The sequence below is a fragment of the Carcharhinus amblyrhynchos genome, chromosome 4, assembly GCF_965287045.1.
Source record: "Carcharhinus amblyrhynchos chromosome 4, sCarAmb.v2.hapA, whole genome shotgun sequence".
In the NCBI taxonomy this organism is placed as follows: domain Eukaryota; kingdom Metazoa; phylum Chordata; class Chondrichthyes; order Carcharhiniformes; family Carcharhinidae; genus Carcharhinus; species Carcharhinus amblyrhynchos.
This window is the reverse complement of record NC_137327.1, coordinates 24,595,398-24,617,629: the sequence shown is the minus strand read 5'-3', so window position 1 is coordinate 24,617,629 and position 22,232 is coordinate 24,595,398. Positions and strand designations below refer to the sequence as shown.

Sequence of the window (22,232 nt, the reverse complement as noted above, 5' to 3'; positions counted from 1 at the left end):
AACACTGCAGTCATCAGTGAACATACCCACGACTGCCTTTATAATTTGATTTATTATTATCACATGTATATTGTTACATGTATTTCACAATACAGTAAAAAGTATTTTTTTTGCGCGTTATGCAGACAAAGCATACCGTTTACAGAGAAGGAAATAAGAGTGCAGAATGTAGTGTTACAGTCATAGCTAGGGTGTAGAGAAAGATCAACTTAATATGAGATAGGTCCATTCAAAAGTTTGATAGCAACAGAGAAGAAATTGGTATGTGACCTCAGACTTTTGTATCTTTTTCCTGATGAAAGAAGGTGGAAGAGAGAATGTGTCTGGGGTGCGTGGGCTTCTTAATTATGCTGGTTGCTTTGCTGAAGAGTCAGTGGAAAGGAGGCTGGTTTGCTTGATGGATTGGGCTACATTCATGACATTTTGTAGTTTCTTGTGGTCTTGGATAGAGCAGGAGACGTACCATGCTTTGATACAACCAGAAAGAGTGCCTTCTACGGTGCATCTGTAAAAGTTGCTGAGAGTTGTAGCTGACATGTCAAATTTCCTCAGTCTTCTGAGAAAGTAGAAGCATTTCTTGACTATAGTATTGGCATGGGGAGGGGCGGGGGGGTGGGACAGGACACGTTCTGGACACCTAAAAACTTGAAGCTTTCAACCATTTCTAATTCATCTTTGCTGATGTAGACAGGGGATGTTCTCCTCTACACTTCCTGAAGTTGATGACAATCTCCTTCATTTTATTGACATCAAGGGAGAGATTACTGTCATTGCACCAGTTCACCAGATTCTCTATCTCATTCCTGTATTCTGTTTCGTCATTGTTTGAGATCTGACCCATTACTTAGGTAGTTTCGTCAGCATACTTGAAAGTGAATTTGGCCACACGGTTGTTGGTGTATAAGGAGTATAGTAGGAGGCTGAGAACACAGCCTTGTGGGGCACTGGTGTTGACGATGATCATGGAGAAGGTGTTGTTGCCTACCCTTACTGATTATGGCCTGTGGGTTAGGAAGTTCAGGATCGAATTGCAGAAGAAGGAGCCGAGGCCCAGGCCACAGAGTTTGGAGATGAGTTTCATAGAAATAATGACATCTTTCTCAAACATAATGGAGCTGAGATCATGGTGAAGCAGCTGAAGGTAGTTGGATGGAAGGCGATGCCCTGAGGAGTTCCTGTGTCGATGACCCCTGGTTGAGATGATTGGCCTCCAACAATTACAACTATCACCTGGAGATGAGTGATCCTGGCAAAGCCTAAATTGAGCAATGGTGAACAGGTTATTGCTGAATAAATGCTGCTTGAACAGCACTATCAACCACATCTTCCGTCACTTTGCATGAAAAGGGATAAATTGCTTGATTGAATTTTCCCTGCTCTTTGTAGCAGGATGGACATGAGCAATTTTTCACATTGTCAAGATGATGTCATTGTTATAATGATACTAGAAAGATTTGACTAGGGGCACAGCTAGTCCTGGTGCACAAGTCTACATTACTGCAGCTGGATGTAGTCAGGCCTGAGCAGTTTTTGTTTATAACACTTGAGCAGTTTCTTGATATCATCTAGTGAATTGAATTGGCCGAAGACTGGTATCTGTTATCCTGGGGACCTAAGGAGGAGGCCAAGGTGGATCATTCATTTGGCTCTCTTGGCTGAACATGGTTGCAAATTTTTCAGCCTTGTCTTTTGCACTGGTGCACCAGGCACCCCCATCATAGAGGAGGATGATTTTTTAAGGCGTCTTCTCTGGTTTAATTATTTACCACTATTTATCACTGGATGCAGCAGGATTGATCTGAACCCTTTGCTGTATCACATGCCTTTCCAGCTTCTGTTGTAGCTTTCAGGTTGGTATTCCAATTTTTAGGGACACCTGGTGTTTTTCCTGGAATACTCTCTTGCACTTCTCATTGAGCTGGGTCAAATCCTCTGGTTTGATGGTGGTGGTGGATTCAGAGGTAAGCCAGGCCATAAATTTACAGATTGCTCTTGAATACAATTTTGCTGCTGCTGATGGCCCACAGCACCTCATAGATGCTCAATTTTGAGCCATTTTGATCTATTGAGTCTTTCCCTTTTAGCTACGCAACACTATTGAGTGTAAAAATAGAAAATGCTCGTTAAACTCAGCAGTTCTGGCAGCATTTGTGAAAAGAGAAACAGAGTTAACTTTTGAGTCTGTATGACTCTTCAGAAATGAAGAGGTTTCCTTACTGTGGTTTAATTTTGTGCCATGAGACTTCATGATTTGTAAAGTCAATGTTGAGGACTCCCAAGTTAATTCCCTCCTGATTTGGGTATGCCCAGTCCCAGTGGGATCATGATATTGGCTGGAATGTATACAAGATTGAATAAATATGATCATTTGATGCTTTTGCTTGATTAGTCTGTGGGGCAGCTCTTCCAATTTCGACAGTTAATATAGACTAATGTAGGACTGTCTGGACAGGTTATGTCTTTTTTGTTCCCAATGTCTACATCGATCTTAGGTGGACTGTCTAGTTTATTCTTCAGTTTTTCTGACGTGGTTTGATGCAACTGATTGGCTTGTCAGGCTATTTCAGAGGGTAGTTAAGAACCAGTTGCATTGCTATGAGTCTAGAGTCACTTATTTTGCAACAATACTAGTGAATCAGATGCGTTTTTATGATAGTCTGGTGGTTTCATGATCATTACTTCTTGAGACTCGCCTTTAATTTTGGATTTATGAATTAAGTTCCACCAGCTGCCTTTGTAGAATTTGAAATTGTTCTTGGAGCATTAATCCTCTGGATTGCTAGTCTGGTAACATAACCATTATGCAACTTCCCTCTGTATTCCCTTAATTTAGTTTCCATGTCCACTGAAACTGTTGCTATGATTGCATGTCCTCAGTGGCTGAGCTGCAAGCATTGGACAAATTGTAACCATTCGGTCTAATTGGTGAATTAATCGGCTGCACGTGAGACATTGCCTCATGCTTGAAAATAGAAATATAGTATAAATTTCCTGTACTTGTTGTAGTCTGGCTGACCAGAAGGTCCCTTAATCGCTCGTTAATTTGTCCACTGTGAATCATCTCTTTTATTGTTGGTAACTGATTCCTGTCTTCTGGTAACTTGACAAAAATGCTCTAGTGGTGTGGCAGTTATGGAACAATGCTGTTTGTTTTTTTACTTTGAGTATACCTGTGTAGCTTTCTGACTTAACCCTTCATCAACAATGCAAGTGGGTGCAAAAATATGGCTACTCGTTGCATTGCTATGAAAATCAAGCAAATGTTGTTTCCTTCAGCTGGTATGAAAGTGGCAATAATCTACTTTTATTCCTCTGTTACTTGGCTTTCACTCAATCATTGAGTCATTTTGACTCAGTTGGTAGCACATTATCCTCTGCTTCTGAAGATTGTGCTGAAGTTTGACTCTATAATATAATCTCACAATCTAAACTGACACTGAGGTTGGGGGTGTCATCATAGGATCCTTACAATGCCGGAAAGGCCATTCAGCCCATCAAGTCTGCACCGATTCTGACATGCGCTGGAATGTGGCGACTAGGGGTCTTTCACAGTAACTTCATTGAAGTGTTAATGTAAACCTACTTGAGACACTAATAAGTAAACTTTAAAACAGGGTGTCTTACCCAGGCCCTCTCCCCAACCCTATCCCTCTAACCTCATACGCTTAACATGGCTAATCCATCTGACTGTGACATGTTGGGCCATTGAGGGAGAATTTAACATGGCTAATCCACCTAACCTCCACATCTTTAGACTGTGGGAGGAAACCGGAGCATCGGAGGAAACCAATGCAAACATGAAGAATGTGCAAACTCCACACAGTCACCCAAGCCAGAATTGAACCTGGGTCCCTGATGCTGTGAGGCAGCAATGCTAATCACTGTGCTGTGGCATGTTATGAATGGAATATTAACCTTTTAAGAAGGCCATGGCACAACTATAGCAGGGAAAGTCTCCCAGTGCCTTGGCTAATATAAGGTAAACAATACCAAACAAATGAACTGTGATTCTTCATTTTTGCAGTGGGGCATTGCTGCTACGTTTAACTGCAAAAGAACAGAGCACAAATGCCGTATGTTCACTCTTTTCTTCTTTTGCTCCTGCCCTTTTCTTTCTTTCAAATTGTTTTTGCCTTAAATCTTTTTCTGTCTTTTTCTTTGCGCAGGCTATGTGAATGATATGATGTATGCATATTCATTTTTTAGCAAACTTTGTTTATTCAGATGAGAGATTTTATTGGTAGGAAATAGAACAGTATTTTATTTTAGACGATATATGTCAGCATAAAACATTATTCAGTTTGCTGAACTGGTTAGATGCAGTTAAAATTCATGTCCTCTGTCACATCAGTGTGCCTTATTCTAAACTTGAGCGTCTTCCTACAGAGCTTGAAGCTGAAATTTCTCTGTATATCAGTACTATACCAATTTGGTAAATTTGACTACTGAATCATCAATGGAAACCTAATGTCATCTTCAATTTAAATCACTTTTGTAATTTATTTGATAAGGAAGAGTGGTGGTGGTCAAGAGAGGAAAAAAATCAATACAGTTCAACCCTGGTTAAAAAAAAAATTATGTTAATGATCAAATGTGAATATTCAGAAAAATTTGCTACAATTTGCATGAATTAATTTTTCTGCCAGACTTACTGTAGCTGAAAGATTTTGTTTTAAACATTATGGAGTATAATTATTATTCCTAATTCCTAGGAGAAGCTAGTAGTTTCATGTGAGCAAGAAATTCTCCGTGTGCACTGTCGGGCAGCAAGGACAATAGCAAATCAAGCAGTACCATTCAGTGCCTGCACAATGTTGCTGGACTCTGAAGTTTACAACATGCCATCAGAAAATCAGGTCAGTGCAAAAAAAGTATGCTTCTCCAAAACTTATAGTTCCCATTGTGAGATCTGTTTCGTATATTGAAATGCTATTGTGTTTTTTAAAACAGTAAGTCTTGTTTCTTGATTGTAGAGTATTATGAAATTATGTTTTGACTTTGTATCCTTTGTACCACACCTGCTTCATTGTCTGCAGTCGATTTCATTGAAATTGATTGAAATATGCAAATGATGCAGGATATTTCTAGATATTGCCTGTATATCAGAGAAGAACTGTCTTTATCCTGCAGAAAGAAATGGGCTAGAGACACTAACCCTTTGTTCCTTCCACAAGCAATTTGATCAGGTAATCTATTCAATTAGCTTGACTAAAAGGCATTTTGCACAGTACTTAGTTCTCTTTTTTTTGTGCACATATAGCAGAAAAGGTTGGCAGTTTGCTCCATTGAGATTCAAAAAAAAATTTTATCCTCTTGCTGGCTTAAATGGCTCAAACAATGTTTTTGAAAATTTATATATTTTGTGTTTTCCAGTTTTTAAAAAATGCCAGCCATACAAGCCATCACAGTTACGAGAACCGATTTGCATTTAAAAAGTCGCAAGTAGTTGCTAAAGTGTCCAACTGCAATCTTGTGTAGATACATTTATTTTAATTTCTTGAAGTATGTATTCATGAAACTGCAGCATTAATCTGTCAATTGAGATAGTTCAATAATCTTGCCAATCATATTTATGTACAATGGGTTCCCTGATGATATTCACCCTCACTGATTTAAACAATCTTACGTAGAAATATTAATTCATCCAGACTCAATGTTAGTTCTCGTCCCGCCACAGATGCTGTTAGAAATGCTGAGACTTTCCGGTATTTTCTGTTTTTATTTGTGAATAAAAAATTTTCTATCTGGTTTGTATTAAAGCGTAAGAGCTTTTGTTGAACTTATTAGTTTAAATTGCAAAATGGAAATCACTTTGCATATTACACTTGCTGGAATTGCTCAAAACTTATGCATAACAAAGCAAATTATTGTTAACAATCAGTACTGATTGCTTAGATGTTACTGAGTAGGCAGGAAAAATACCAGTGAACAATAAATAGAAGAACAAGCAATTAAATTGCCAGAATACTTAATTCGTCATCCTGCTTTGTTAGGATGCTATACGAAGAAGCATATAGCACTGAAAATTAGCATTCTGACAAAAATCTTAAATAATCTCATACATAAACTTACGAAATGAAATTTTATTTAACCATAACGTTTTCTATGTCCTCAGATGTATTCATTTTGCCTGCAGAAGGCCCTGAGGGCCCAAGTTTCAGATTTACTTCCTCCTTGTAATTTGGTTTTAGCAACTGGGCCTTCAGTGCCAATTTTCTTTCAGATTTCTGAATGTGGTTGACCTCAGTAATGGCATCAGTACCAGAAGATATTCCAGCCTTTGTTGTCCAAATGTTTTGTGTGTTTCTGCTCCTATCACAGATGGACCAATCTTGATTCCTTCACTTATCCGATTGTCCTTCCGTCGACTGCAAGCCCTCCTGCTACACTCACAGGCCTCCCTCAAGTTTGCAGACTCTGCTTTCTGCCAAAGAAGCCGTGCTCTTCCTTTTGTCTTCTGATTTTACTCCTGTATCTATGAGGGTCCATATACTTCATGAAAGGTCCCTTTGTAAATAGGAATAATTCTTCAAAATGTTTTTGCTACTAAAAAAGATCTGTGTGTGAAGACTTGGTCTTTAAAAGTAAGGATTCTGAAAGTTTGAGTTGGAGGAAGGAATTCTTGCCAGCTCTCTCTCTGAGGCATATTGGTAAGCTGTTGCTCTTTGTGTGGATTTCTGTTTTAATAGTTGTACAAGACTATTAGCCTTACTCTTACCTACTTTATGAATTGCAGCAACATCATATACCCAAGTTAAGGATTAATGTTTTTTGTCAAAACGCTGATATAGAATTACTTAATGTTGTCAGCATGTCCTTTGTTAGTCTGGGAAGTTAAAAAATTCAAACATAGCACCCATTTTTAGAATGCTAAAATAACTAATCTATTCACAAATGAATAACTTACAGTAGCAAAATATGGTGCCAAGGGATGAAAAAAATTGAGAATGCATCCTTTCAAGTTTCAGGCTTTCCCTACGTACAAATCTACAGTTCCCTACATTCAAATGTGCAATTCTACAAAGCTGAAATAACTCAAAATACTGGGAATATTTACATGAAGTAGTATCTGTGGGGAGGAAAACAAAATTAACTTTTAATTGATCTAGCATCAGTTTATGTTTGTGGAAAAGTTTCAAACTTCTACCATCATTCCTGTGTGATGGTTTCCCTAATTTTACTCCTGAAAGGCCTGGCAGTAATTTTTATACTGTATTCCAATCTTAGATTCCAGAATAAGCAAAATAATTTCTGACTCCTCTTTCTGTTCTCAATACTTTGAAAACTTTGATCAAATCACCCTTCATCTTAATATAACAGCAATATCTCTGCTATTCTGCATCCAGGGAATGCAATCATAGTAGGTCTAATCTCCCCTTGTATTTAATTCTTGAAATCCAGTAAAATTCTGGTAAACTGAAGGCCAATATATCCTCCTCGAGGTATGGTATCCACACTTAGTCCAGGTCTAACAAGGGTTTTGTATAGCTGAAGTATGATTTCTATCCTCTGGTCCTCTAGGTATAAAGGCCAACATTCTATCAGTCTTTTTGATTATGTATGGTACCTATGTACGTCATATTTAGTGATCTATGTATGTAGGGAATTGTAGATTTATACGTAGGGAAAGCCTGAAACTTGAAAGAAATGTTGGCTTTTATACCTAGAGGACGAGGAGGTAGAAGTCATGCTTCAGCTGTACAAATATTCCTCCCTGCCCTTCTAGGTTTTCAACTATTTTTGGGAATCGTTGTGATCTCTGCAATGGAGAATGGATGCAAAACACTTATTCAAAAGCTCTGCTGTTCCTTATTTCTCATTATTACTTCTTTCCTTTTAAAGACGTGCAGAAACTTATTGTCTGTTTTTAGATTTTGTGCTAGTTTTTGTTGCTACTCCCTCATTTATATGGGGATTCATCACTTTAAAATGTTATTGATTTGTTATTTTTCTTGCATTAATTTTTGTGAATCATTATCCTTCACTCAATAATAGTTGTCTTGGGATTTCTGGCATGCTGCCTGATTTGTTGACTGTACTATTGTCATGGCATGGTGGCACAGTGGTTAGCACTGCTGCATCACAGTGCGAGGAATCTGGTTCAATTCTGACTTCGGGTGACTGCACAGATTTCCTCCAGGTGTTCTGGTTTTCTCCCATACTCCAAAGATGTGCGGGTTGGGTTGATTGGACATGTTAAATTGCATTGACACAAAGTAGTCAAATTATTCAACATGTCCACCATTCTCTCTCTCTCTTTCTTTGACAATGTCACGGTTATCAATTTTCTGGAGATCCACTTTAATATTATTGTGTAAGCTTATTTTTGTGTTACTTTTGACAACATTTGCAAGTTTCTTTGCATGTTCTCTATTGCTGTAATCTTACCACACTTCGTTCATTGCCTCTTTCTCATTTGCATGGCTGTCAGCAATGGCTCAGTTACTAGCAATCTCGCCTCGAGTATAAAAAGTTGTTCGTTCAGATATCTCTCCGGAACATGAGCTCAACAATCTCAGGTGATGCTATAGTGTGGGAATGAGTGGGTGTTATGCTGTAGGAGATTGCCATCTTTTGGATGAGGCATTAACCTGAGGTTGTGTCTGCTTTCTCAGGTGGACTTAAAGGATCCTGCAGCATAATTTTAATGAGCAGGGAAGTTACACCAATGTCCTGACAAATATGTATTTCTCAATCAACATCACAAAACTGATTATGCTGGCCATTATCACATTGTTGTTTTTGAGAGTTTGCTGTGTGTATTTTGGCTGCAGTGATTACTAATTACAAAATGTCAACACTTAAAGTACTTAATTGGCTATAAAGCACTTTGGTCGTCAAAGGCATTCTATAAATGCAAGTGCATTTTTTGTATGTTTTTTCTTTTGGTTTTGTTGTTTCTAACTTTTTTAGTCATCATGGTTGTTCTTTTGGTAAGTAGTGTTCTTGCCCCTTAGGGATATAAACTGTCCTGTGTAACACTTTTTTAAAAACACCTCTCACTGATCTTCTGTTGTGTTACCCATTCACAGAATTTCCTTGTTTATTATTGTGGATGGCCTATCTCATTGCATTAATCTAGCCTTGCATAAATCTGGAATTGTAGTATCATTTTTGCCCTTTCAAACACATTGATGAACTCATTATGTGTTCATTATGAGAGAAATGTTCATGCACCATTAGGTTGTTAACTAAATCTGCCTCATTGCTCTTTTAAAACTTATATATGTTCCCATGTTGGCTCAGTGAGAAAAAGGATATTAGTGAAAGATAAAAGGGAATGGAAATGTGACAATCAAAACAAAAATGGGTTTGGAGGAGTTGTATGAGTGATAGCAAATATTACCAACAGCTCCTGCCTAAAGAAAGGAAATAGGGCAAAGGGTATGATCTGAAATTGTTGAATTTGGTGTTACAGTTGGAAGATAAAGGGGGGGGGGAGCGGTTTAGAACGGAGTTGAGGAGGAACTTCTTCACTCAAAGGGTGGTGAATCTCTGGAATTCTCTGCCCATTGAAGTGGTGGAGGCTACCTCGCTAAATATTTTTAAGACGCGGGTTGATGGGTTTTTGATAAGAGAGGGGATTAAGGATTATGGGGAGAGGGCGGGAATGTGGAACTGAGCCACAACAGATCAGCCATGATCTTATTGAATGGCGGGGCAGGTTCGAAGGGCTAGATGGACTACTCCTGCTCCCATTTCTTATGTTCTTATGTTCTTAAGACTGTAAAGTGCCTGATGGAAAAATATGGTGCTGCTGTCCGAACTTCGATCGGAAATAAATTTCCCAAACTTTTATCAATTACTTCACATATTTGTTGATTACGATTTGAAACTCCACATACTGAAACAGTCTACATTCCTACACGTAGCAAGACCTGGACAACGTTCAGGCTTGGGCAGAAAAGTGGAAAGTAATTTTTTTGCCACATGTGCAGAGGAAATAACCATCTCCGAGTTACTCGTGTGATGGAATAGTCCTGTTTCCTGGATGAGGGCAACGACAACACTTGAGAAGCTCAACAACATTCAGGACAAAACAGCGCACCTGATTGTTTATGGTGGTGGATAGGGACCAATTAGTCCCTCCCGCCACTAGTGCACAATAGCAGTGGTGTTTACCACCAATAAGATGCACTGCAGCAACTCACCAAGCTTCCTAAGAAAGCAGTTTCCAAACCCACGGCCTCAACCACCCAGAAAAACAATGGCAGAAAATGTGTGGGAACACACCACCTGCAAGTTTCCCTCTAAGCCACATGCCATCCTGACTTAGAAGTATATCACCATTCCTCCACTGTTATTAGATCAAAAACTTGCTCCCTAATAGCATGTGGACTGCTCTGGTTCAAGAAGGTGGCTCACATCCACCTTGAGGGTAATTGTTCTAGTGATGCTCTCACATCTTGAAAGCATAAAAAATTTATGACTTACAGGACAGAAATGGCTCTTTCAGCCTAATTGGTCTATGGTTAGTGTTTATGCTTCATACATATCTCTTACTTTGCCTTCTCTTATCAACATATTCTTTCATTCCTCTCCTTCCCTTAAATGCAGTGTATTTACACAACCAATTTGAGTTGCAATCCATTTCCATGTTCCAATGTTTTGCCCATTGGAAATCTTAAATGGAAGAGGGTTTTGTTTTCTTTGGTTCTACATACACACGCAAGTACACTCTCACTCTCTCTCACACAGGCTCACTTGGTCATGTGCAGTTAGTACTGTCTAATGAATAGAACATCAAATACCTTAAGTTTTATTATATTAACAATATCTTGCCATAGTTTTTTTATTAATAGCTATGTAACTATTCCATTGCTTTTATATTTTATTTCTTGAATAAAGCCATAAATCTAGATATCTAGTTTGAATGAACGTACTGCACTCTGCACAGTATTGTCAGCTGATATAATGGTCAGAGTCTCCTGTCCATAACCTTTTGTAGTCAGAAGTTACACTAGATTATATTTCTAATCTGATTTTAACTGGAGCAATTGATTGTGTCAAATACTTTTGTTTAACTGAATATTAACCACTGAATTTCTCATTTATTTGGCCAGTTTTACTTTTTGAACTGAACAGTTGATGTGTTGATGTGGTTGTTTTGTTTTGTTTCACAGGGGGATGAAAATAAGACATCAGTGAGGGATCGGTTTAATGCTCGGCAATTTATTTCATGGCTACAGGATGTAGATGATAAATATGATAGAATGAAGGTAACTTTTTATTCTGGTTGATATACGATGTTAGAAATAACTGAAAATGGTATATCTAGAATATTGGAGGCTCAGCTATCTGATTTCAAATACTAATTTCTACTGATAATTTCACTTTGCCATTTTAGTTATTGATGTTCAAAATACTGGTTCTAACGTAAAAATGTTCTGCTGAGGAGGTATCAGAGCTGCTAACACGATTGGAAGGCAAAATTTCTCACACACGAATGGAAAATAAAGCATTATCAAGGGTTTTTAAGGCTCAGAAACAAAGCCTATGCGTTGTTAACCTTTGAAATTATAATCACTGCAGGTAACATATTGCTAAGATATTTAGGTGTAGGGCATTGTTTAATTAAGTACTTTGAGCACGTGTAAATTGAGGACAGCTAGGACATGAGGGGAGATGGAGAGGGGGATGTAGGGGGGAGAGCTAAGACCAAACAAAGTCAAACTTTCTTGATCAAGAAAAGCTCTTTCGTCTCATTCTCAGTTTCACTGACTGGCTTGAATCCTGTTAATGACTATGATCTAATAAACTGGCGCTGTGGTTCATTGTTTAAACAAAAAAAAACTATTCTGTTGGGGTTTTTAAGATTTAATGGAAATAACTATCTGAATAAGCAGTATTGCAAAAATGCACTCTTTTTCTTTTATTGACCATTGTTCTTCAAATTTCTTTTGAAAATTGCTAATATAGTATTGATTGCGATATGAAAATTTGCATCTGGATAATACAAAGTGTAACCTCTTTTATTCTCTCTGTGATTCACATTAGTTTTAAATCCTATATTTACAGCTTAAAATTAATTAGGAAAATAAACATAGAGAATTGATTAAGAAAATTGTCATTTATACCTTCTGGCTATCATCACAACAGAAATTCATAAATCTATCAGGTAATACCACAATAAACTAACTACGTTCATTTTGCTCAATATGAAGTCAGGATGAAAAACGAAATGGAGCATACTTGTTCAAACTGACAGATAATGGAAAATAAAACCACATGAACATAACACTTATATTAATTTGTGAATAGTTCATTTTAGGTAATCCACTACTGTATACTACCAGTATATTTTAGTAATAGCAAGCCCTGGTGGGAACACTTGGTAATTTTTCCTTTATTTGTACAATCCCTGATTCTAGACTGATCCAAACTGTGTTTAGTTCTGAACAAATGTTTTTTTAGTTTCAGATATATTTGTTGTCAAACAATTCCAAGGATTTACCACCTTTGCTGCGTGTGTTCTAACAATGTAACTCAAATCTGTAATAATGCCTATTAACTTATTTATGCCTGCCTTTCAATAATTAATTTTAAAAAAGAACATTTATAGCCAAAAATTTCAAAAGTTAAAAAATGTTTTCTGTATTAGGCCTCATGTATCAACAGACATGCCTTTTATAGACAGTTTGTCAAAGCTAATTTCTGAAGAGTAAAATAAATGTTACCCATTTCCAACTATAGGTTTGAGAAGTATATCACCATTTGTCAGGAATATCATTCATGTTGCACATTAAAATTTGTAATATGCACACAAACATTAATGGGTGAATTTTTAATATCAAAAACAGACGTTCAAATGTTAATTTTAGAAGTTTTATTTTGGGAAGTGTTGCAATACAAACCTTGGATGAAAGAGGGTTCAATTTAATGGTATTACTTGAAGGATTAATACATTATGAATTGGGAGACACAGTGAAGTCCGTCACATGTCTCTGCAAGCTGGAAGGAAAAACAGACAAAACTGCTGTTTGTGAATCACAATGGTATGCCTCCTTGCAGCTGGCAAAGAGGCAGTTCAGGTAATTTAAGAATAGACCTACTCCCTTCCCATTACCAGAGCCGAAAAAGAAAGCTAAAAAGATATCCCCCATAAAAAGTTAAAACCACACTTGAGCCATTAAATGATGGATCAGAAATTATGAACCAAATTATTGCTGCCTATTATAACCAAATTCTATCTTAAAATCAGTGAAATGAGGTGAATATGAACATAATGTTGTAGAAAATCATTTGTTTACCAACTTCTTGAAAATAATACACTTTACCTTTTCTTGACAGACATGTTTATTAATGCGACAGCAGCATGAGGCAGCTGCATTGAATGCAGTCCAACGAATGGAATGGCAGCTAAAAGTGCAGGAGCTTGACCCAGCCGGACACAAGTCCCTATGTGTCAGCGAGGTCCCTTCCTTCTATGTGCCAATGGTTGATGTGAATGATGACTTTGTGCTTCTGCCAGCATGACAGTGTTTAACATGTGGTTGATAACCATTTGTTGCACAAAGTGGGATACTTCCCAAAGGAACATTAGTTCAAGTTTTTTTTCTTTAAAATCCTTAAGTGCTGCTTGCTAATGATTCCCTGTTTCATGAGGAGGAAGCATCATTTTAACTATATTGCACTTTTCACAGATTTTAGATATCACTTCTGCAGGGAAGAAGGATGTCAAGACAGGTCAGTGGTTCAGATGTAAAGAAACTTAAGCAATTACAGCCTGCACACTATAGGTGAAAGTAGCAGGCCAAAGGTTGTATACTCATGTTGAAGTGCAGGACAGTAGGACTCAGCATGATGTGCTTGTTGGCATACCAGTGATCATGATCACATACTTTTTTGCAGGACAAACGCAATGACCATTTAGTAATATACATTGAAGATTAAAGAAATTTTGGCCTTGCTATAAAAGAGCTGTGGGGAAAAGGAGTAACAGTTTTGCGTATCTTTGTTTAATACTAGACCGCTTGGTTGGCTGATGAAAGTTGCACCAAAATGTGGTCATATTTAAACTTCATTAATCAAAGCACAGGTCAGAAGTTCGAAAGAAAGACCTTTAAAGTGCTTTCTGAATTAAGTTATAGATTTAAAGACATGGAGTTTGCAGTCACAATCATTTTTTTCAAAAAGGAAAGTGTTGCCTCTTCCGTTATCTAGTAACTTCAGCTTAAATCCTTTTACACACACTCTGAAGTTCACAATTAGTCTTGTAGCTCAAGCTCTGCTTGTTGGCTGCAATTCCGTTACTCCTGTGAATGAAAGTAACTCGAGGCAAGAAGCCCTGTTGAAGCAATTTTATGGTAAGGCCATGGAGTATGCTTCATTTCTTCCTCACCTACCACCCAGTTTTAATTCTTGGGCATTCATTGCATCTCCAGCAGAGAGCATCACTTGACACTACAGAGCCAATACTAAACAGTTTAAAAAATATATCCCTTAAATGCTGTACAGTTTTTATATACATTAACCAGTGTACTATGATGGCAATGGCTGCCTTTAGATAATTTATTTTGCCACACATTACTGCACAGTTGTAAATAACTCCTCATACTGTAATATCACTTTTCTGAGCTAAGTGTAAAAAGGAAATAAAATTCTCAGTATGTACAGTTTTTTTTAGATGGCACTTTCAGTTTGGAAAATGGGCCAAAAAATTTGAAATGCTCATTGTTTCACTGCTAAACATTTGGAAAGTCACATCTTTGCAACGGAATAGCCTTGTGTTATGGCTGCAACAAAGTTCATTCATTTAGTTACTCAAAAATTTTACACTATGTTGCTAGTGTGGGGTATCCCTTCAACGTTATTATTGAACTGTGTAGTTTATTTGCTAGATGTTTACATGTTTACATAAAGGTAAAACTACTGCACAGTAACTTTTGAAAAAGCACTGATTCTGATTCAACAGATTAAAAATTAGATTGAAGACAAATGCCACATTAGTCACCCAGTGTAAAATGCGATTGGGTATTTGGAATGTTGTTTCTGCCTTTGTGAGGTATATGCATACCCAGAAACAAATTTATTACTTGATACTTCACTATTTGCATTTTTATTTTATACAATCTAAGCAACAGAGTTTGAGTAATCAGGAAAATGCCGATCCTTACTAAAATGCTATTTTCAAAACTAAGGAACATTTAAACTTTGCACCAATAAGATTTATTAATCTCCAGCAATATCACAAAGAAGATGCACTATTTCAAAAATATAGTTCCTGTGTACAAAACTCTTTGTAAAGAGAGATAACCAATCTTTAAAGACCTAGTGCATTACTTCATCCGCTTGCATAAACTGGATTTCAAACATTTTAAATAATTTAGGACACCTGGAAGAAAAAAAAACATTCCTCACATTATTGGATTTCAGTGGAGACAAAATCTGCTTTTGACTGATCACTCAGATCTCAGAAATCTCTATTTTAAATGTAAAATTACAATTCTTAGGCCATAGATTTTAACTACACATTGAAGTACAAACTGGTGTTTTTAAAAAAACAGCAAATTCAAGACTGTGGTCCAAAGGCATTTTGTAGTGCACAAAGTGGTCAATACTTGGAATAGTCTTGAATTGCATAGTGGAGGCAAAAATCTCTGAATGCTCCTCTGAGGAGAATAATAGACATTTGTAAAGGGACAACTGGCTTCCTTCAGCTGTGATGTATTAAGTGTATAGATCTGCAGGATTTGTTGAAGGATATTGTGCTTTATCAAATCATTTTCCTATTTATAGATTTGTAATGGACTTCATAATTTTTCTAACCCCACTGAGTCCAAACTTGAATGCTTGTTAGCTGAATTGTGAGCCACCCGTGTTGGCTTTGTTTTACAATTCCACCTAACATTTTAAGATTAAAGTTAGAAGGGGGAAATCATGATTCCAACATGCAATTTGAAAAGCGGGCCCAATGTTGTTCACCTCATAAGTACTCAATAACTGTAATGTAAAACAACAACCAGCAGATATCTGTTCTGTAAGTTCACCATTGCTGCTGCAGCTGTTATTCAGTAACTGCTAGCTGTTTTATTGCAGTGGCATTTTAATAATCATAATAAGAGTTCATCGTGACTATTTTTAAATTGCTGCGGAAGTGTACTTAACACACCAGTTATCCTCAAATATTTAAATCGAAACGTCGTACATTTTTAAATCAGTGAAAGTGAAGATTTCTGAACCTGTTATTTAACTTCAGAATAAAATAGTGAAAGACAGATAATTACAACACTGTTATCTACTGTATTTCATTAGTATTTGTAAATCACTGCAGCTTATCTTCATACTCAATTGTGCAGCAGATGCAGTCCTTAAAGATGCCCACATTGTGGCTATGTGCAGAAATAGTAAGTGTTTTCCTGGCAAAGATCTTTACGTAATGGAAATACTGAGATGTGGTTTATGCTGTGCAAGCTGGCTTTTTGGTAGTACGTAAATCCAACCTTTTAGGTTTACTAAGGGCATTATCTTACTTTTTAATTAAAATAGAACTATTATGTATTTTGAACTACCTGGTTACTATGATGACTCATTGGTAATATTAAATTGTTTTTTTCTGAGCGTACCTACATATGCAGAATGTCCTTCAGTTAGTGCCTGGAAATAACTGAAATTTTATCTGTGTAATTATTGAGTAGAAAAATGAATATAAAAGCTCAGCAAAAGAAATATTTCTGATTGTTTACACTAACCTCTGAGTGTCAAATTCCTATTCTGTACTGTATTTTGATTAGTTGTACTTTTTTCTTTTTGGAGACTAAATGTATTGTAAATCAGGAATATGTTATCTCTGTAATGTTAGCAGTTGAACTGCGTGCATTGTGTACCACTTTTAGCAACTGGATTTCTTGAACGTAGGGCTCAAACAGTACAGCGGACACATCCACATTTAAATACTGACAAGACTGGCAATTTACTAAAATATCTTGGTAACAATGAGATACAGTGCACTGTGTTGGGTTTGCTAAATTTCAGCTAATTTTTGAACTGTGACATTTCCTTAATTTCTGAGGCTTTCTCCTCCCACCCCAACTCCCAGAAAATTCACCTGTCTGAATGTAAACCTTGTGGACCAGTCGACAGGTTATTCTAGAACATATAACTTAACCTAGCAAGGGTAGTTTAATATTTCCATATTCAGTTTGGTGTTACCCCTTTTCCAAATTATTTTCCCTTTTGAAGAGTTAAGCAGGTCAGTGTTTTCATCCAAAGTCTTTGTGGGACATAGCTGTTTATAGTGCCTAAAAAATAGCTAGTTTCTTTGCACCGTGTCTATTACATGCTGTTATTTCTTTAAGATTCCATTCTCTTTGGCTTAATACTGACAAAAGTTACATGAACCTCTTGAGTTGATTCCAGCAATAGCACAACACATTTGCACAACTAGCAAAAGCTGCAATATAAGACATGACTGTCCACCATTTTTGTGCTGTTTTAATGTTCCTTCCTTCACCTATTCAAACTGAACATTTTTAAACTCCCTTTCCCTCCCCTTCACTGTCTTAACTGGTGTACTGTATTCCATTTTTGTACTGTTTAACAATTGTGGCATTGTCATTGGTCCGTTACTATCTAACATCAGATATTGCATGTAATGTCACGTTGCTTGTATGGAATGTATAATGTCACTATCACAATATATCGTTGGGCACGGAATGAGAATGATACTAGATAACAATGAGCAATGACAATTGGAACATTCTATTTGAGTTTTAAAAATTGTTTGAGCCCTACTTTATCTCTCAAAATAATATCATTCATAAAGCATGGAAAATTGTTCCTAGCAGAGATGTGCAAAAAGCTTGTATTTCATGTCATGGTCACTCAGTTTTGAATTATGGGTCTCTGTCAGGGTACTGCCCTTCTGTCTCTTCCTAATATAAAAGACAATATTTAAAAGCATCTTCCAATTTATTTTTTTAAATAATGTTAATTTATAAGATAAAATTTCAAACATCATGGTTTTACTAGGATTAGATTCATTGTATTTTCTCTATTTACCACCTTAATTTTGCCTAAAATTTTGCCTCCACCCGCCCACCCCCTCATGATACCCTCTATAACCTTAAATGAAAATCAATGTTTTACCTGGCATTTTGAATTAATGCTGAGTTGCAATTTAAAGAAAAGACATGTAAATACAAAAAGAACATGCATAATTTGTTTCATTGTGGAATCTTTCATAGATTTTCTTTCCCATCATTCCAAATATTGTTCTTGTGCTTGCATAAGCATCAGTAATAGACTGTAGAGCAACACAGTGTAATTCTTGACTGTTGCAAGAAGACATAAAAGGAAGAACTGGCATGAAAAGAATTTGCATTAGTCTTTTAGTCTATGGTGCCCAATAACATCATCTGAGGTTAAATGGATCACAAATGAAAAAGTTACTTTTAAAGCTGCCGTAACACAACTTCCATGGTAATATTGCAAAATTGCCAATATTTTGTCAATGAAAACTTACTTTTTGTATATTTGTGGATTACAGTTATGTCTGTATCCTTTCAAACAACTTGTTTCAAAACCAGTTAATATCTATAAGATGTTAATTTCAATTGCTGAAGATGGCTAAATAGCTATGAAAATGTTTTCTTACAAAAAACCATTTGAATATTGTGATTTTGTTTATGTTCTCAAAGATGGGACTTAATTTCATGCTTAAAGAACACTACTAGCGTACTGGGAAATTTTAAAAAGCCCAGCACTCTGTCAATTACCCAGACTAAAATTTTAAGGTGACCAACGATGATAGTCCAAAAAATTTTGCACACCTCTAGTTAATAGGACAATGAACTTTTTTCTTTTTTTTGACACCTGTGGTATATGGATTGAAGTCTCAGATGTGTAAATGTTCTTGCATCTGGATGAGACGTTGTACATAGCTGTAAATAACACACAGGTTCACACCCTCCTCTTTGTAATAGTAAACTGTGTAGAATGTGTTTTTTCAAGAAAAAATGGCAAACATGCCATCAGTGATGTAACGATGTAATTTTTTTGTACAATGTAGGTTAATTGTGTACATATTGTTTGGCAGTGCGCCACTGCAGTACTGTCATTGGCTGTATGAGTTCCTGCAAAACAAATGTTATTTTCTACAGTTGCATGTACAGAGAGAAGAGAGATGCTGTTGTCCCTCAAATTATGTTCGTAAATAAATGAAAAGAAATCATTTGGTGTTGTTTTTGTAACTTTAGTGCTCTGTTTAATCAGTTAAATTTATGAAGAAATAAGTCAAAAAATTGAACCTAACCTTTAGTTTTCAATCTATAGCTTTTTTATTTCCATTATAAATCTGAAAATATTGCCTGGCAGACTCCAGTACTAAGTTTTTTTCTAAACTTGCTGATACAGGACATACAGCATTTTTATCGATAACCAGCCTCAAATATCCGATCTATGCTGGAAGGTAAAATTATAAAATGAGATTTTCAAATGTGCTATATAAATGCACATTCATTTTATTGATGTTGTAATTTCCCAGCTTTCAGAATTTCTGCTAAACTGTAATGTTGAAAAATGATCACTACTGCAGATATCTTTAAAAATTAGGTCAGGATTTCTCTTGGCAGTATTTATAAAATTATAGTATAAATAGTGCAAACTGACATAAGAAAAACTGCACTCCTTTATGTGGTAAAAACAGTGCTGCTGCTCTTAATGAAGAAATGTCAGTTTTTTAGTTTGAGGTGTTTTTTTGTAAAAGCATTGTTTTGGATCACAGCATTTTCTTCAGAAGGAGAGTTTTTATCTATACCATAGAAAACGGGTTGAAGGTTTTTCAAAGGAATGTGCAGATTTTTCTCTCCTGTTAAAATTATACATTATTAGGACATGTATAGTAGATTTCATATCCTGTAATCAGTTTTGTAGTAAGAGCAACCTATGGGGAGAAAATGTAATTTAACTTTTGTGTTAAGAAGTGAGCATTACCAACATAGCAACATTTATGGCCAATTTTTTATTGTGAGAATTTGGTTGAGCTTTTTTCCTTGAAGCATTGAAATCTTGCCACTGATGCTTCTTCCACAGTAAATATTCCACAGTGGGAAATTATAAAATGTTGACCAGTTGACAATGAAGAAATGGGAACAGAAGCTGGTGCCAGCATTTCAGGTTGGTGAGATGGCTGACTTTTCTGTGGCTATAACCAGCAGGATTTTTTGAATAAATTAAACAAACCCAGGCTGTTCATATTTAATTATTTCCAGTACTTTCTTAATTGCCCAATCTTGCATATTTTTAAACAGAACATGTGATATTAATTTCCCCTAAAAAACCTTGTTACATTTGTATTGTTTTCCTAAGATTATAGCTTAAGATTTGTGCTTCAGAGACCTAGTGCCATGAATGCAAGATAATATAATTCATTCATGGGTTGTGTGTGCTGCTGGAATGGCCAGCATTTGTTGCCCATCCCCAGTTGCTGTTGAGAAGCTGGTGGTGAGCTGCTGTCTTGAAACACTGCAGCCCATGAAGCGGAGATAGGTTTTTAATTAGTAGAGGGATTAAGGGCTATGGGAAGCAGGCAGGAAGATAGAGGAGAGTCAGTGACATCATGGTATTGTTGCTGTGCTAGAAATCCAGAGACCCTGGGAACTGGGTTTGAATCCCACCATGGCAGATGATATTTGAATTCAATAAAAAATATGGAATCAATGATGATGACCATGGAACCATTGTCGACTATCCTTTTTAAAAAAAAACCATCTGATTCACTGATCTTTAGGAAAAGGAATCTGCTGTTTTCATCTGGTCTGGTATACATGACTCCAGATACACAGCAACGTGATTGACTGTTAAATACTGGGCCAGCCAGTGATGCCCACATCCCATGAACAAAATAAAAAGAGATTAGATCAGCTGTGATCGTATTGAATGGCGCAGCAGGCTGAAGAGGCCTGAATCGCCTCTTTGTGATCTATGTGGTGAAGCACAGTTAGCAATGATTTCCATGGCAGCGAACAGTGAATGAATTGTGAGATAGTTCCAAGTTAAGATATATGTGACTTGGAAGGGAACTTGCCGTTGGTGGTGGACCTGGTGACCTTATTCTGGATGATAGAGATCTCAAGTTCAGTATGGTGCTGTCAAAGGAGACTTGGGTAGTTGTATTTATGCATGCTGCAGTCTTCTCAGATTGGTGATGGGGTGCTGCTTTGTCCTGAATGATGTCAAGCTTGAGTGCTCATTGAGCTGCACTGATCAAAGCAAATGGAGGAGGAGGGTGGGTAGGTGGGGAAGAGGAGGTATTCCATCATATTACTGATGTGTGCTGCCTTGATGGTGGGTAGGTTTTAGCAAGTTTGTAATTCCCAGTCTATGAGCTGCTCTCATTCATTTATATGGCTGGTCTATCTGGTCACTGGTAACATGCAGTTGATGGAAGGGGATTCAGATGTGGTCATTGCTTGCCACTTACGTGGGGCAAGTATTATTTAGCTTTTATCAGCTTAAGCCTGAATATTATCCAGGTCTTGCTGCACGCAGACACATGGGCTGCTTCAGTATCTGATGAGTCAAGAATAGTACTGAACATTGCAATCATTGTCAAACATCCCCATTTGACTTAATTATGCATGTGCAAAGCCATGAAAAATTGACCACTGCATATCTAGTGTAATGACATTGATTGATATACATAAAACTACTAGCATACTGAAATGAATTGCTGGAAAGACAGGTTGAGGGAAGAACTGATAGAGGTTTACAAAATTGAGAGGCATAGTCAGGGTGGATAGCCAGAGGCATTTTCCAAGGGTGGAATTACAATTGTGAATTACAAGGGGGCACAGTTTCAAGGTGGGAGTGGGAAAGTTTAAGGAAGCTGTGCGGGGGAAATTTTTCATTGAGACTGGTGGGTGCCTGGAATGTGCTGCCAGAAGACAACATTGAAGAGGCATCTGGATGGGTACACGAATAAGGAAGAAAGAGAGGGATGTCGACTAAGTAAGGGCAGAAGGTAATTACTTAGGGCATCATGATCGGCACAGGCTTGAAGGCCCTGTTTCTATGCTGTACCTTTCTTTGTTCTTATGACAACAGTGCCACTTTGGCATTGTGCCCGTGTGATGGCAAGAGTTTTTTTGCATGTTTAGTGACCAGCGTTAAACCACCGGTCAGCACAGAGACCTAGTTCATAGATGCAGGAGACCCTGAACCATGCTTGTTTAAAGGTCAATATAATTGCCATTTAGTCTCTCCACTATTTACTGCCAGATCACATTTCATAA

General features: G+C 37.0%; 1 protein-coding gene across 1 annotated transcript in view; it reads left to right on the top strand.

Annotated features, from left to right (window-relative positions):
• Positions 1–17,741, top strand: part of ankrd11 (ankyrin repeat domain 11) — a 218,199-nt gene extending 200,458 nt beyond the window's left edge. Inside the window, exons 11-13 of the mRNA XM_080186859.1 lie at positions 4,713–4,856; positions 11,124–11,219; positions 13,291–17,741. Of these exons, the coding sequence (XP_080042985.1) occupies positions 4,713–4,856; positions 11,124–11,219; positions 13,291–13,476 (426 nt within the window). The 3' untranslated portion in view covers positions 13,477–17,741. The remainder of the gene's footprint in view (positions 1–4,712; positions 4,857–11,123; positions 11,220–13,290) is intronic.
• The last annotated feature ends 4,491 nt before the right edge of the window (positions 17,742–22,232 follow it).